The 16,895-nt window shown below is 51.8% G+C and overlaps 1 protein-coding gene and 1 long non-coding RNA gene across 13 annotated transcripts; one reads left to right on the top strand and one right to left on the bottom strand.

The window, feature by feature from the left end:
• The first annotated feature begins 5,201 nt into the window (after window positions 1-5,201).
• Ormdl3 (ORM1-like 3 (S. cerevisiae)) lies at window positions 5,202-11,153 on the top strand. The gene is made up of 4 exons (NM_025661.4): window positions 5,202-5,319; window positions 8,307-8,505; window positions 9,160-9,311; window positions 9,600-11,153. The coding sequence occupies exons 2-4, from the start codon at window positions 8,332-8,334 to the stop codon at window positions 9,733-9,735; spliced, it is 462 nt and encodes a 153-aa protein (NP_079937.1). The 5' UTR covers window positions 5,202-5,319; window positions 8,307-8,331; the 3' UTR covers window positions 9,736-11,153.
• A 67-nt stretch (window positions 11,154-11,220) lies between these two features.
• On the bottom strand, window positions 11,221-16,566 carry Gm31460. 12 transcript variants are annotated; one of them, XR_880200.3, is made up of 7 exons: window positions 16,540-16,566; window positions 16,277-16,439; window positions 15,163-15,838; window positions 14,904-15,063; window positions 13,477-13,583; window positions 12,913-13,011; window positions 11,221-12,778 (listed from the first exon to the last, which is right to left on the bottom strand). It is a non-coding gene; the product is annotated as a predicted gene, 31460 (long non-coding RNA). The 12 variants fall into 12 exon arrangements; XR_389015.4 differs by lacking the exon at window positions 16,540-16,566 and having other exon boundaries at window positions 11,221-11,425; window positions 11,550-12,778; window positions 16,277-16,516; XR_389016.4 differs by lacking the exon at window positions 16,540-16,566 and having other exon boundaries at window positions 11,221-11,349; window positions 11,550-12,778; window positions 16,277-16,516.
• Between the last annotated feature and the right edge of the window lie 329 nt (window positions 16,567-16,895).

Genomic DNA, 16,895 nt, shown 5'->3' with positions numbered 1-16,895 from the left:
TGCAGGAAAGCTAAGTATACCAAGATGAAACCCGGGGTAAGCAGCCTGACCCGGGGAAGCCAAACCACAAATCTGTAGAGTAAAGCCCTTTGTCCTGTGCTGGAAATATAGCAAGTGTCCAGCAATGTTTACTGGAATTGTTCTTACAAGAAAGGCTAGCGAGCCTCAGGCAGGGGGAGGAGTGGTTTAGGGGTGGAGGCCATCCAGACTTTCTAGCTAGGTGAGGCCTCTTAGGAGCAAGAACTCAGTTGAGAAGGTAGCAGTTTGGGTCTTGTGGTGAGGCTACTGGGTTTAGTATCCTCTGTCCTCCGTCTCTGCAATATAGCTAGTGTCAGTGGCCACATCAAGGAACATGTAGACTGGAGACTACCGTTCTGCCTTTGAAACCCAGAAGGAAGGACCCTGAAGTTCTGTTGGATTTTTACCTCCCTTCTCTACGCTCCCATAAATAAGACTCAGACTGAAGACATGCTTACAAATACCTCGGCCATACAGCTTCTTCTCTGACTAGGACCATAACTTAAGATAACCCATTTATTTTAACCTACATTCTGCCATGTGGCTGGTTACTTGTGCTCAGGTATCAAGTGTCCACCTTGTGACATCTTCCCGTGAATCTCCCGCCTGCCTCTCTCCCAGAACCCTTTCTCCTCCCGGATGTCCCATCTTTATTTTCTACCTAAGCCATATGCCCTAGGTTTGTTAATGGACAGGTGATACAGCCATACAATATACAAGATACTCTCTCTACAGAGAGGTTCTGGTGCCTGGCACTGGCTGTGGGCCCAGAGGCCTGGGAAGGTTAGTTTTTCCCTCTGCAGCCCATGATAGCCCACTGTTAGGCAGGGCATAAAGTAAGAGGCAGGCTGCTGCTGTATCTTTAGCTTCTTCCCCAGAGTGGTCCCCAGGAAGTTCACTCCAGGCTCGGAGTGCCTCCCTCAACCCAAACAAAAGCACACACACAACCCCACACAGCTTTCCAGCCCTGCCTTTCTGCACGATGTAGAGAGTAAGGTGGAGAGGGGCAGAGGAAGGGGTGGTATTTGTAACCCAGTGCTCCTGTCGACAAGACAGAACATATGGGTCTCCATTTCCCAGTAGCCCTTTTTCCAGCATCTACTGTGGCTTCCTTTCAAAGAATGTGTTCCCTGTCTACCGTTCTGCATGCAGGTGGCCATCTTGGCTACCATCCACCAGGGTGTAGATGTGTTTGTCATAAGCAGGGCCTCCCAGCACCAGATGGGATCACTCCAAGGCTGGAGAACGTGTGCAGGCTGCTCCGCCAACCGAGCAGCCTGCACTGGACAGGCGGAGCTTGTGATATTTAAAAAAGACACATTTGATAAAATATTTAAAAGTTCTATCACATTACATAGAGGTTGAAACTGGAGAATGAAAAAGATCATCCCGAGTAGTCCATCACCCGAATATAAGGTCTCTCTTTTCTTTCGCTGACTTCCCGTTGCCTAGTAAAGACGTCAGTATTCCAACCTGGAATGGACCAATAGCAGACAACCCACACTGGGTACTTAACCATGTGCCAGGGCTGCTCCAAGTACTTTACACTTATCGACCCCATCGATCTTTGCAAATGAGGTTATTGTGATCATTACCATCTCCATTTAGAAATGAGGTCACTGAAGTACAGAGCGGGTCAGTGACTTAAGGTCACACAGCCAAGGGAGCAGAGACAGCTGGTGGCCAAGGGAGCAGCGAGCTAAGCCCGATGCCAGGGTTTATTAGCGCCACTCCAGTGTTGCTTTGTGTGTGCACGGATTCAGACTCAGGTTTGCAAAATCCTTTTTATTATGAGCAATTTTAAATGCCAACAAAGTAGAGAAAGTAATACGAGGGGTCTTGTGTCTCAATCTCCCAGGCTTAATAATTATCACTGCACACAGTTTAATAATTATCACTGCACACGGTTTAATAATTATCAGTTTATAGCTGTTTATTTTCCCATGTCCCCAGTCCAAATTATTTTGTAGTAAATCCAGGTATTGTATCATCCATTCACAAATAGTTTAGAATATAATATATCTATCTCTGCTTTCTTTCTTTCTTTGTATATTTAATTTAATTAATTTATTTATTTAGAAACAGGGTTTCTCTAGATAGGGTCTCTCTACTTAGCCCTGGCTGTCATGGAACTCACCATGTAGACCAGGCTGGACTTAAACTCACAGAGATCCACCTGCTTATGTTTCTACTCATGAGTGATAACTTATTTCTCCGCTGCCGCCGGTGAAATGAGGCATTTAAGCCAGATTAGATTATATTAAAGGCAGGTTTATTGGGAAGCTGCACTTGGACGGGTAAGTTTATTGGCCTCAAGGACCCAGGCCTGGGAAGTCACCTGGGGCGGGGCGGGGGGGGGGTGGCTAGTGGGGGGAGGCGGGGAGGTTGGGGACAGGGAGAGAAAAGAAAAGGGTGAGCTCATGCCCAGAGTGAAGAGAAGAGGAGAAGAGAAAAGAGGAAGAGGGGGAGAGGGGGGGAAGGGAGGGAGAGAGGCAGGGCAGGGGGAGAGATCTAGTGAGCAAAATGTCTGGATTATATAGGGAGGACTCTCTGGGGGAAGGGCAGCCAAGCTCTGGGCTAGAAAGCTCAGTGTATGCCAGGTAGGGATAGAGGGATGCTGGGAGAACCTGAAGGCCAGCTCTGCTTTGGTAAAATAGGCACCTCAGTCCCTTTCCCAGGATCCGAAACCTGAAACCTGAGTGTTGGGACCATAGGCATGGACCCTATGCCTGGCTCTTGAGTTTCAAATAGTCTTGCTATGTAGCCCAGGCTGTCCTAGGACTGACTCACTGTGCTACCCAGGTTGACTTCCAATTTTTGAGTGCCCGACCTCTGCTTCCTAGAACGCACCTGTGCCCCTTGACCTAGGTTTTGCTGACGACATCCCTGAGAAACTCGAAGTCTCTATCCTTATCTTTTCATATCATCCGGCAGCTGTTTTCCCATGATGCCACAGTTTCTACAGCCATAAGTGGTTTCGTATTTTTCTGCCCAGTGTGGATAGAGCATTCCCTTTTTTCTTGGGCACTTACATGGCTCTCAGGATTTCACTGCTAGAGACATTGCTGGGATACACAACCTCTCACACGGAGCCGTGTGCTGTAAATGGGTTTGCTTTCTTAGATGTGGATACAGTCATGCCTTCAGGGCATGGACAATTTAGTTCCTTGGCACACGGTGTCAATCTTTTGTCCCAGGGATTGCGTGTTCCCCGGTGCCTTGTGCTTTCACTCTTCCTGAACAGTGCTCAGGCGTCACAGCTAGAGGAAGACTTGGTTGTCTTGAGGCAATGAATTAGAGGAGATGGTGACAGGGACTCGAGTTAACTCGAGTGGAATGTGATCCATAACTTACCACAAGGCAGAAAGAACCAGAACTTTGTTCATTCCCATTGTGGAAGAAAAAAAAAAAAAACAACTTGATAACAGGAGCTATTAATAGGCCATGACATAGCCAGTGACCTTGCCAATGGAGTCTGCATTAGTCAGAGTGCCTTGTTGAGATGTAGACCCTGTCTGGTCCCTGAACTTCACAGAGATGGGAGAAAACTGGCAAAGATCCAGAGCTCAACCAACTTGATGGACAATGGAAGAATTCCAGGAAAAAAAAAAAAAAATCAAAGGAATCCGGCAAGTTCATTTTGGAAAAAAAACAAAACAAAACTCAAAAACAAAAACACCCCCCCCCCCATTGTTTTGGCTCTAAGGCTGAGCAGGAGGGAATAGGGGGTGGAGGTGCGGTGTGGGAGTGTGGAAGTGTGGGGGTGTCTCTGTGAGGCTTCTTCAGTCTCACAGAGGCTGAAGGACGGTTAGTTAGATGTTCGGATCTGAAGGGCCCCTGCCTCTGGAATACTTGAGAAGCTGCCCATTTTTACTTCTCAGGGTAAGTCAGATAGATATACACTCACTCCTGGCTTCCAGGGCTCCGCCTCCGGCCGGAGACAGCTATTCCTCCCCGCCCCCACCCCCTCTGGCAGCTCCCTGATGATGGGCGGGTCTAAGGAAAAAGCTCCCCAGGTTGTCCGGGCAGGCCTTCTCCTTCCAGTCCTCGCATGTTCAGTCCGTCGCGCATATACAGCCAGCCAGGCTGGCATCTGTTACGTCATCTATTCCTGTCATTCCAGCCTTGCCAGGGTTTATGGGCACGAGACTGAGAAGGTGGGCGGGGGAAGTAGAAACAACTAAAAGGAGGCCCTCTATTGTTGACGTGGAAAGTGGGAGTGACCTAGGAGAGCCAAAGAACACTCTAGTTGCGTTCCTACAAGATAAGAAGTGCTTTGTATGACATTCTTTTGAAATATCAAAGCAACCTTGGGAGTAAGTTTTGACAGCTGTAAAACTGAGATTAAGACAAGTCATTTGTCCAGGCTTACTCTGCCAATAAAGATGTACATACACTATATGTACCTAGCAATAAAGTCTGTGCCCTTCTTTTCAGAGCTTCCAGACATGAAAGTTGCAGAAATGAGGCTCCCTACCTAAAGCTACACGTATTAACCTCAGACAGAAGCTCAAAGCTCCTCACGTTAGTAAGGTCTCGTCCTATGACATAAATCCTATTTTATACCTGATGTAGGGAGGAGATCCAGGAGTGGCCAGACCTACACCAGCAAGGATTAAGCATAAAGACTAGGTGGGCCAAAGATGCCCACAGGCTCCTGTCTCTACCCTGAACACATGTACCCAACTAAAGTCCTGAAAAATGTAATCCCGGGAGTGAATGGGGCTCCTTCGGGGCAAAGGGTAGTGTTTCTCGGCTTCTGGAGATAATCCGGGGCCCAGGCAGCGACGGTTAGGAAAAAACCAAACCAAAACAACCTCTGCATTTAGGGTCAGGCTATCTTAGCAGGGCCTTAATGCAGGTTACTTAAAACTCTTAAGTCTTCGACTACAAGATGGGACATGGACAAACCGCTTGTGCAACACGTGAAGGGCGCAGATGCAAAAGCTACAATTGTTAACGCACCAAAGAGACAGCATCTGATCTCACTATTGCGTCAGGGTGGGACGTTCTGCGGGGTGCCAAAGCTCGCGGTGGGATCAAAAGCTAGACCAGGGAAAAGCCTACAACTCCCAGGAGGCGCCGGGCGGGCCGGTGAGGAGGCAGCCTAGAAACTACACTTCCCAAGAGGCACAACGTGATAGGCGCGTGGTAGTGACGTCACCGCCCCGGCTCGGGGAGCTGATTCGGCCAGAGCTGCCAGCGGGGTAGCCACCGCCGCTGGTTTGTTACAGCTGCTGGAGCGGCCGCGGCCCGGGTTCTCGGGCTCTCTCCCGGGCCCTCGACCTCCAACCCCGCGCGGTGAGTCCAGACGGGTGGCATCGGAGTGGTGAAGCCCGAAGGCTCCACGGGTTGGAGAGCCGGGAGAGAAGGCTGCTGCTGGGGAGGCGTCCGCGCAGGAGGAGACCTGAGCTGGGTGGCTGGGGGTGGAGAGTGCGTGCATCAGGCGAAGGAGTGCCAAAAGAGGAAAGTGGGAGCAGGGGGCCGGGGGTGATAATCCGGGAGGAGCGCTGCAGCTGGGGGTGGGAGGCGGGGAACGGCTGGACTTAAGGGATAAAGGTTTGGCTGCCTCCAGGGTTGAGTGAATGCGTGGAGATGGGGGTTGGGCCCCGAACCCGGCCAGACTGCTAGTGCGAGGTACCAGGCTGCAGAGCAGAAGCGGGAGGCCCCGTGGAAGGAGTTCTCATACACATACTCCCAAGATATCGAGGACACCGTTCCCTCGCTCCTGACTCGTGGAGGCTTGCTTTTTTTTCCACACCCACTTTCCTGAGTCCAGGAGTCGGGCTGGCGAGGACAACCGTGGTTCTGCAGATTGAGGGTGGGCCGAGTGGAAGCGACATTGTGTGTTGCATGAACTCCCTCTTGGGATCCCTTGGGAACAGGTTTGCTGTATAAAGGGCAAGTCTTAAACTGGGGAGGGATTTGGGAAGTGCTTACCGGATGGTTAACGCCGCGGGGAGGGGGGGAAGGCGGGAGGGAGGAGATGGGGGTGGTAATCTGGTCTTGGCATGAGTGTCTGACAGACTGGCTTGGGCCTGCATGGAAAAGAGGCAAAGAGCTATACCATAGCCAAAAGTTTAAAAAAAAAAAAAGTGGTTAACAGGACGGAGTTGCTTCAGGCTCTGATTTGAGGCAGATTATGAAATCACACCAGCTACCTGCCAGTTGTGGTAGCAGTTTTCAGTCTGGTCACCCCAGACCTTTCTGCCCCTGCCAGTCTCCTATTTCTTCACTTCTGGGAGAAAGGTCAGTTGTGTCCTAATGGAAATACACAAAGCCACAGGAAAGTCTCAGGAGTACTTTTGGGAGGATGGTGAAAGAGGGTGCAGCAGTCTCCTGAAGTTCCTAACCTGCTTTAAAAGACAACTAGCACTTAGGCTTTAGGAAGACAGTTCCCGTGGGGTCACCTAGGCTCTCTTAGATGCCCTGTTAGAGCCAGAAAGGAGTGGAGGGTCTTGCAGTCCTGGGATCCAGCCAGAGGTTTGGCACTACTGAACCGCAGTGTGAGGGAGTTGTGTCTATAGCTGTGCCACTGTAGGGCTGTGTAATGGAGAAGGACAGCAGTTTCTGCCGAGACTTGGGAAACTTTTCCTCACCTTAATGATCTTTCAGAGACTTTAGCTCTCAGTCCCTGCCCTCCCATGGAGGCTGTTACATAGTAGATGTCCCAGGGGTGGGCTCTGTTAAGGGCCCTAAGGCCTGAGGAAGGTAAACAACTGGTGTTCTAGTTCCTTGGGTTTCTGTTGGGACCAGTTATCTGTCTTAATGAGCCAGGAGTTTGGTCCCTGGCGTATGTCCACCTGCATGCACCCTAGGCCAACTCAGGGGTATGTTTGTTGGGAAACTGTTGTGGGTCCTATCTCCCGAGGTATTTGAGAAGAGGAAACTTGCTTCCATTATCCTTAAGTAATGAACTTATCTGAGTGAATGCTAGCTCCTGTGGAGGAGGCTTGGCCAGAATCCTAGCTGGGTGAGATAGCATCTGAGTCTGGGGGTGAGGTGACTACAGCAGGGTGAGGGAGCTGGGCTGGCACTTCCAGACTCTCTCCATTGTTCCTTCTTTCTGTGCACCTTGCTGTTAGCCTCAGTAATGTGTCTTTCCCAGGCTCGACACTAAAGTGGGAGAGGGTAAGCCAGTACATGGATGCCTCCCATTTCCACTTTCTGCTGGTCAGCAAGTGGGCCCTCAGGAATCTGGGGACAGCCATGCTCCCCTCTGGCCACTGTGGGCTACTACTGTTGTATTCTGGGCATGAAGGGTAGCCTTTTTCAGTTCCTTGTGTAGAGCTTCTACCACTGGGGCTGGGCAAGAAAGGGGTGTTGTCACCTCACACCCACAGACAGATGCTGGGAAGGGAGCGAGGTCAGGTGAGGCCGAGAAGAGAGGCGGTAGGAGGGAGGCCACAGGTAGTTTTGTGTCCTTGGGAGGGGAAGGTTGGTACAGGTACCACATCCTACCCGTGCACATCCTACCCGTGTTGATGTCAGCTGTGTGCTCTGGTCATGTCCTCCTCTCTCCCTGGTGGGCTGAAGGGCTTGGGTGGTTTGGCATCTAGTGGTGGCACCCCAAGAGAGTCAGCCTCAGCAGCTGCCAAGTGGACAAAATGTCCTAATGGATGGGTCATTTGATGTGGCAGTGTTTGTAGGACTGAGGGAAGGCTGTCCCTGGCCTGCTGTTGCCTCTGCCCTCTTCTCCCTTCCTTGTCAGTCATCCTGGGCCTGGGCTTGAGAAAATCCAGGGTTGGAGAAATAGGGGTGGTAGGAACAGTAGCCCCAAAGTTCTTCATCCGTTGTTGCTTGCTGCACCCACAGATCTTCTCTGCTTCTTAACGTTTTGGGGGGAGAGCTTAGGGTGGTGGGTGTCTTCTGTCAGGTCTTCAGTGAGAGCCAGCAGAGGTTATTTTGAGTGAGAGTTCCAGGGCAGGCTTTTTTCCCTCCTGCAGGAGGAAGAGGCCCTCAGGAGATCTGTAGGGGATATGATTGGGGTAAAGGCACTGATTGTTATAGCCTGGGCAATTGATTGCTGGTCACCTCTTGGTGACTTGTCCTCCCTGGCTATGTCAGCAGATGGTGTGTATGACAGCCTGGTGTTAGTCCAGCCCAGTGACAGGAAATGACTAGTGTCACGTTCACATGGACTTTCTCCAGCTTCTGGGCTTGAGACTCCCAACAGTGGACAGTGGTGTGGAGTTCTCAGGGAGTGAAAAGCCTGCCTCTCTGGGGCTTGGGGTGTGAGGGGCAGGGAAAGTGGTGTGACTTGTCTCACCTGTGTTGCTCTTTTGCAGAGCGGCAGTCAAGAGGGGTGGCAGGATGAATGTGGGCACAGCACACAGTGAGGTGAACCCCAACACACGGGTGATGAACAGTCGCGGCATCTGGCTCTCCTACGTGCTGGCCATCGGACTCCTGCATGTCGTGCTGCTGAGCATTCCCTTTGTGAGCGTCCCTGTCGTCTGGACCCTCACCAACCTTATCCACAACCTGGTAAGATCCTGCTTACCACCAGCCACCCCCCCACCCCCCCCCCACCCCCCGTGCGGGCTGTTCTAGGCCAGAGCTGAGAGATAGGAGGAGCTTCTAATGGGACAGACAGCAGGTCCTGACAACATCTGTCACCAGAGCCCAGGCCCAACTCTTACCTGGCTCCCCCTTGTGGGCTTTAGAATCAAATTTGCACATCGTCCATGTCTCCCTAGTTGGGTGGCTGGTGTGTTTGAAGGACAGCAAACTGGGAGCTGAGCCCATGCTGAGGCTGCCCCCAGGTCCCAGGAATCTGTGCAGAGACATTCTTTTCCCATATTAGGATCTCATAATCCTCTGTGCTCCCTAAAACCTGCTGCTTTGTACCCCACTTTTGAGCAGGCTGGGGTCTAGTCCTTCCTCCTTGGTTTGCTCCTTTTAGCTAACATGTAGAGACCCCAGTTGGGCTGGAAAGGCTGCCTTGCTGTGTCCGTTCCTTCCTTATTTCCCCCCTTGTTCTCCCACCAAGCTCTGGTGCGCTCTCCTGTGTTAAGGCTGCCTTCCTGAGTTACTGCAGCAGAGCAGGTGGCAGTCCACCCAGAGCTGCTGCTGTCTGATAAGTGGGGGAGCCAGGCTGGGAGCCATCTCGTATGTTCTGACAAAGGCCCCTCTTTTCAGGGCATGTACATCTTTCTGCACACCGTGAAAGGGACGCCCTTCGAGACTCCAGACCAAGGCAAAGCAAGGTTGCTGACCCACTGGGAGCAGATGGACTACGGGGTCCAGTTCACAGCCTCTAGGAAGTTCTTAACCATCACGCCTATAGTGCTGTGAGTACTCTGGCTATGGGAGAATAAGCAGAGGTAAACGGGTGGGCTCAGCTGGCCCTAAACCCTCCCAGCTTTGGCCCTTGCTGTATGGATGAGCAGAGGGAGGGAAGAGACATATTCTTGGGTCTCACACGGGGCCTTTGGCCTCCCTGGCCCTGTCTTTCCTCACTGGAGTAAGCTGGGGGGGAAGGTAGGTCAGGAGGGCCTTGCTAGCTAGAGAGTTGTCACTCCACTTCTTATCTGGGAACCCATATTTCCTCCTTCCCTCCCTCCCTCCCTCCCCTCCAGGTACTTCCTCACCAGCTTCTACACCAAGTATGACCAAGTCCATTTCATACTCAACACTGTGTCCTTGATGACTGTGCTCATTCCCAAGCTCCCCCAGCTCCACGGAGTCCGGATCTTTGGAATCAATAAGTACTGAGGTTGTAGCCCCTTCCCCAGCCGGGTTGGCAGGGGAAGGGTGGAAGGCCTTTGCTGTGATGCTGAAGACAGGAGCCTCTGGACACTGCCAGAGATGGGGGTGTGCCCTGGGCCTGGCTTCCCCCTCGCTTCCCCAGTAGCCGACTTGGAGTAGCTTGTAGTGGGGTTAGGGTGGGGCCCTTGGGCTCTAACCCATTCTGAAGTTTTTGATCTTTTTCCTTTTGCCTTTTGAATAGAGATGCCATGGGGGTGGTCAGGAAAGAGGCTGGGCTCTCTGGCTGACTGTGGGCCTGAGAAATTGGGACAGGAAGCCAGGAAAAGGCCCTGTTGGCTTGTTTACCCTCAGGCAGCCATAGCACTTTAGCCCCCAAAAAGGGGGGCAGAGGGACGGTACAGCTTCTGCATTGGTTGCCCTCATTCCTTCAGTGTGTGAAGCGAGACTCGCTGTTCTGTATGTATTAGAACCCTGCGCCGTGCTGCCTCTGCCGCCAGGCAGGGAGCAGGCGGGCTTTGTGGGCTTCCTGGCAACCCACGATGGGTAGGCTGTGGGGCAGGGGAGATTAGGAAAGGAAGATGGGTTGATGGGACACCTAGAGGTGGGGACAGGATGCTGCCACCTTGGTCCTGGGGAGAGGGGAGTTCTGAGCAAGGGTTGGGTGGGGATAGTAAGTTGGGTCTTACTTAGAATGGACAAGATAACTGCAGCCGATATGGATCAGTGTAAAAAAAAAAGAGGTCTGGGAAGGAGAAGCCAGACTCCGCCTCCTCTGAGATGTGGGCTAGGAGGAGAGCTGGCGTGGAGGGTTAATTTACCCACAGAACGATGCTGATAGGAAGGGAGGCCCCTGTGGGTTTGAACTCCTGGGTTGGAATGAGGATATGCACAGGCTGGAAGGGCCTGTGAGTCCTCAGAAGCGGGTTCACTTCGACACTTCCCTTAGTGGTGTGTGTGGGCGCGCGCGGAAGCTTTCTGAGAGGCTCTTCCTTAAGCGTTCAATTCGTATTCTTGTGTAGATTGTGCTGGGGCAGTGCCTCTTGTGTGGCTTGCATGTGAATGGTCAGGAGGCCACCTCCACATGTGGTCAGTGGCCTCCACAGTGCTACAGGATCTCTGCCCAAACCAGGCAGTAGTAGGGGCAGCTGCAGGCACTGTCCTCAGCCCAAAGAGAGGCAGGTCATGGAGCCTGAGGCTAGGCCGAGAGGAGCTGTCTCTCCACTCGCTGGGTCGACTGGGGCATGTTCCTTTGGAAACGCGTGGCTACCCAAGCCCTCTCCCAGGGAGGGGCTGGAGGGAGGTCACTCACCTGTTTGTCCCCCTCCCCCTCATTCTGAACCCAGTGTATCATAGGGAACTTTCACCTTCTGGTCTTTCTAAGCAAAGTGTGAATAGGATTTTTACTCCCTTTGTACAGTATTCTGAAAAAATGCAAATAAAGAGCAACATGTTCTGTTTACCATGTCTGGCCTCTGCTTCCTGGCGGGTGGGCCCTGGGAGGAAAGCTGGCGGCAGTGGGAGCAACGGCAGCTCCTGCCTAGGCAGTAGTGGGGACTCTGGGGCGGCTGCCTTTTTCCAGGTCCAGGAGCCAAAGGCGATGTGAGGAAGATGGTGAGGACCCTGGTAAGTCAGAGTGGAGTCCTGCTGTCCTCGGTTGGCTCTGAGCATCCGGCTTTATAGGTCTGGCTGGGGGAATCTGGAATGGGGCGTGGTGGCCGGGAAGGCCAGTCTAGACCTTTACAAGTGGAGTGGGGTGGGGGTTACCTCTGGTTCTCCGGTTTCCTACTGGCACTGTGAATCTATCCTCTTTTCTCTCTCACCTTGGTCATTTCCAGCCAGTTCCTGTTTTGGAGAGGGTTGGCCTTTGTGCTTCCTCCTGCTTTGAGGATTAGGAGGAGAGGAGGGTTCATTGTGGCTTTTGCTAGCACAGCGAGGAGAGGGAGGACACTCCCTTTATCTCCCGAGGACACTGGCCTCTCGGGCTGTCCTGTGTACTATCTGCTGCTCCCTGGCCAGTACAAAGTTCCAGGCAAGCGGAGGACTCCCTTCCCAGCAGCCTGGCCCTGGCTCTGTTGTCAAGGTGTTCTTGGAGCCAGGAGCGAAGGAAAGTGAGATCTTCATTCTAGTCTGGCTACACTGCCCCTCCTCCCACAGGAACTCAGGCTTGGGTGTGGGGCAGACCTCCTTGACCTTTAAGCCAGTCAGGGTGAGCGAGGTGCCAAGGTATCTGGACAGCGACCTTTGTTCAGATCCTTGCTCTGCCACTTGAAGCTCCACGGTCTTATCTCATTGCCCGTCTGAGCTCAGTCTTCTGTTGATGGAGCACGGGCCTGGTCAGGCTGATGTGGGCAATGAGCATAGATAGTCCTGGCATCTGGCCAGCAGTTCGGTAGCTGGGTTACAGTAGTTACCATCACTGCTTCCTCTAGTGTGCTTTGGATGGAGGAATGGGGAGGCCAGGAGGTAGGCTGGGCTCAACTCTAGCAGTAACCTCTGAGATAGGATAGAGGTGAGGCCAGAAGACCCCTGGGGGGAGAAGGCAATGAAGAAGATGGGGGGAGGGGGTGTCTGAGGAGGGGCACATGGGAATGTGTCCTGTTGGAGGCAGAATACTTACTGGACCAGCCAGATGCTGTAGTTGTTGGCTGCGGTTGTGTTTGGTCTTCATTACTGCCTGCCACACTAGGAAGTTGAGGATGATGCATTTGAGACAGGCCTATGGCTCTGGGCACCTGAAATTCCCAGACCAGAAGAAGGTTGAGAGCAGAGACTACCATGATTGGACTGGGGACAGAGAAAAGGGCAGTGAGTGGATTGATACCTGGGCTAGGCCTAAGGGACTTAAGAGAAGGCCACAAGAGGTCGCATACAGGTGGCAGTTGTCATAGAAACCCAGGATGCTTTTGCTTCTCCCTGGGCCTGGCTTATTAGCATCCTGCCTTTGGGAAAGGGCTGGTTGGGAAGCACGTGGTTGTGAGCCAAGGGAAGACATAGCCAGGTTAGGACTGAGTGCCTCGAGTCCAGTGGTCAGCGCTGCTGAGAGTCTAGCCTTTGGGAACAGACAGCAACTTTGCTCTGAAGAACTTCGGAAAATGGGCTTACCCTTCCCACGTGGGAAAATCCCTCACCCCGTTTTGTCTTGGTATAGGTTCTATGAGTAGATTTGGGAGCTGCGGTGGTCACCTTTACTATGTCATGATCGCCTTGCTTTCAATAAGCAGGGGAGATCAGCCATCCAGTTCCTAGTTGTCCTGGAACTTTGGGCTCTTGCTTGACCCCAAGCTGTCAAAGGCAAAGGTTTAAAAAAAGCACGTGAGCCGGGCGTGGTGGCGCACGCCTTTAATCCCAGCACTTGGAAGGCAGAGGCAGGCGCATTTCTGAGTTCGAGGCCAGCCTGGTCTACAAAGTGAGTTTCCAGGACAGCCAGGGCTATACAGAGAAACCCTGTCTCCAAGAAACCAAAAAAAAAGACATGAGTCCAGGGCTGGAGAGATAGCTCAGTGGTTAAGAGCACTGGCTGCGCTTCCAAGGACCCAGGTTCAGTTCTCAGCACCCACATGGTGGCTCACAACCATCTATAATACCAGTTCCCAGAGATCAGACACCCTCTCCTGACTCCCATGGACACTAGGCACACATGTGGTGCACACGTGTATATGCAGGCAAAACGCTTCGCTTAAACACATCAAATAAAAACAAATCTTAAACAAAAAAAATCATGAATCGAAGCCAAATGTAGTGATCTACCTGTAATCCCAGCGCTTGGGAGGTGAAGTCAGGGCGGTCAGAAGGTCCAGGCCGCCCTTTATAACCCTTTGCATAGCAGGTTTGAAGTCAGCCTGAGCTAGACATGACTGTAAAATAAAGCAAAACAACCCCTCTGAACCAATACATTTCCCTCACAGTTGGCCAGGCTAACTGCCTGTATTTGAGAGTCACAGTTCTCTGGTCCAGGACTTGGATCCTGGATGGAAGGAGGAGGAGGAGGAGGAGGAGAGAGGAAGAAGAGGAGGAAGAGGAGGAAGGAGGGGTCCCTCCTCCTCCTCTTTCTCCTCCTCTTCCCCGTCCTCCTCTCCCTCCCCTCCCCCTTCTTCCTCTTCTCTTTCTTTGTTCCTTCTTCTTCCTTTTTCCTCTTCCTCCCTCCTGGCATCTATGGTGGCAGGAACACACACTAACCGCTCCTGAGTTCCCTTCCCACTGTGCATCCCTGTCCCCATCCCACAATAGGTAGAGTAAACTGTGATAGGCGCGTGGTGTTCCTAAGTTAGGTAGCCTTACAGGCACTTACTGTCAAGTAGGAGGTACTTGATGGACAGGGAGAGGTGTCACTGAGACCCTGAACTCTTTTTTTTAAATCCCTTCCACTCCCTCTATGAGGCTGAAGAAGCAGCTACTTGCCTGCTGCATTCAAAACAATTCAGCCTGCAATAGTGGCTTACTCCTTTAATCCCAGCACTCAGGAGGCAGAGGCCTCAGAGTTTGAGGTCAGCCTGGTCTACAGAGTGAGTTCCAAGACAGCCAGGGCTATACAGAGAAACCCTGTTTTGAAAAACCAAAGAACAATAACAACAACAACAACAACAACAACAACAACTCTTAATTCAGAAGGCAATGTGCCTTTGGTGACAGAAAGCCAAAGAAAGTGAGGAAATCAGTGTGGAATCTGGAGCTCAGTTCCTGAGGGCATTAACCATGAAAACAAAGTTAGTGTCCCGGGAGATGGGGCGTGGACGAGTTAGCTTTGTGCCACCCACTGAAGGCCAAGGGGATGCCAGCCAAGACCCAGCCTCCCTGGCTCTTCCTTCAGGCCTCTTGGCGAGGTGCTGGCTGGTGCCCGTGCTTTTGTGCTCTAAGGAAGGATGTGTTTCCCTTCAGAGCTGTCTAAGGATGGCCTCTTCCATGTTCTTTTCTTTCTGTTTTTTTATTTTTATTTTTATCTACTTTTTAAAGATGTATTTATTGTATTTATATGAGTACACTGTTTTTCAGGTACACCAGAAGAGGGCATCGGATCCCATTAGTGATGGTTGTGAGTCACCATGTAGTTGCTGGGAATTGAACTCAAGACCTCTGCAAGAGCAGTCAGTGCTCTTAACCACTGAGCCAACTCTCCAGCCCTATTTTTATTTTGAAACAGGGTTTCTCCATGTAACCCTGGCTGTCCTGGAACGCACTATGTAGATCAAGCTGGCCTGGAGCTCAGTCTGTCTGCCGCTGCGAGTGCTGCATGTCCTAGCACGTCCAGTCTGTCACTTGACATCTGTAACTACGAGGGCGCTCTATTCCTTCTCTGCCTCCCTTCGTAGGAGAATGAACCCTGTCTTCAATATACACCTGTTAAATGAACAGTGGGGACAGCACGGGGTTGGTGACACAGGTTTGGATTTCATTGCTGCCTTTTGTTTCACCTGTAGGACTGGCTCGCATACTTACCTTAGAGCCTTGGTCCTTCCATGTGTAAACTGAGAATAAAAATGTCCACCTCATAGGAATGTTTGGGAGATCAGGGACAATAACAGTGTAATATCCATCTCTCCGAGTTTCTTTCTCCTTAGAACCAAAACACAATCACCAACCCTGCCAGCACAATCCTGTCCTATTGAAAGAAGCAGCTTATCTTTAAAAATGGGAGATTACATGAGCAAGAAGCTGTGGGCACGGGAGGTGTGGCCCTGAACACATGAGTGGGTGGATGTGGATTGACACAGGCTCTGTATTCAGCCTTGGATGGATCGATGGATGGGTGGATGGATGGATGGTAAACCTGCAGGTGGAAGAGGAAGAAGGGAGGAGGGAGGCCTGAGAGGGCTTGTGGGCCACATGGGTTGTGGCTGAACATCCGCCATGACATCAGTCTGGCCTACGGGATGGCAATCTCAGTCTCCTAACGGACTGAAGATTTTTCTTTTCCTCTCCTTGGTTGGGAGCAGCGTGTGGGGGCTGGGAGGGATGGGAAGAGGGAGGGATACAGAGACAGTTGTTTTCTTACCATTCCTCCTTCCTCTGCCTGAGCTCCCCTCAGTGCTGGGTTTTCTGTTGCCTTCTGGACTGAAGCAACACTTTTTTTTTCAAGAAGATGAGTGAGCCCTGGGTTACCTGTTCATCATTTCTGAATGGACAAGGAGGTCATTGTCAAGCAAGAGACAACACATGGCTGAGTATGGAGTAGGATGCAATCAGAGGTGGGAGCCATAGAGGGTAAGTCTGCTTATGGAGAAGCAGCTCAGGTGCACTGTTGGCCTGGGGACCCCAGGCTCCTTTCAGGGCAACCCTGACTTGATGTTCCTGAAGGCCTGATGCCTACAGAGCACAGCTGAGCTCCTGGCCATCTGTTCATGTCAGCACAGGCTGGTACAAAGGGACCACACTGAAGTATTTATTCTCAAGCCTAGTTCTGCAGTGTGGCTCTTGCTCTGTAGCCTCCCAGGTCCTGGTTTTCCTGACCAGGCTGTAAGGTCTGTGGCTCTGAGTGGGATTTTACCTATATCCCAAGCAAACAGTTGTATTGGTGGCGAGGCCTTGGGAAAGGATGCAGGGCACATTGTACCTTCTCTGGCATGGCTGCCGCTTGAGTCTTCTAGGCACAGTCCTGTGGCTGCCTATCTCTAAGGATGTGGGAAGGAGTCTGCAAGGATAATTTCTACATAAGGGTACAGGCTCCCCGACGTGGGCAGTGGCAGTTCAGAGTCCAAGAGTAAATATGTCCATCCCTGGGAAGAGAGTGCCCACAGGTGTGAGAGGTGACCCGAAGACCCCGAAGATCTTCCTGCCTCTGCAGAAGGGACTTCTTAGCTATGAGTGGGGATTTACCTATCCTTAGGCCAACCATCGCTCCTCAGGTCCGTATGATGTAATAATACCACTTAGTGTGATCAGCAGGATGACCCGGGGTGATGTCTTAGTTAGGGTTCCTATTGCTGTTATAAAACACCAGGACCAAAGCAACCTGGAGAGGACAGGGTTTGTTTGGTAAACACTTCCACGTCACTGTTAGTCAAAGGGAGTTGGGACAAGAACTCCAACAAGGCAGGGACCCAGAGGCATAGATTTCTCTCTTCTTCCTCCTTCCCTCAAATTCCCTCCTGCTCACTGCCTCCTTTTCTTCACACCGCTCAGGCTGGCCTGGAACTTCTATGTAGCTGAGGTTGGCCTTGAACTCCTGATCC

The sequence above is a fragment of the Mus musculus genome, chromosome 11 (assembly GCF_000001635.26).
Source record: "Mus musculus strain C57BL/6J chromosome 11, GRCm38.p6 C57BL/6J".
Taxonomy (NCBI): domain Eukaryota; kingdom Metazoa; phylum Chordata; class Mammalia; order Rodentia; family Muridae; genus Mus; species Mus musculus.
This window is presented reverse-complemented; position numbering and strand designations above follow the sequence as displayed.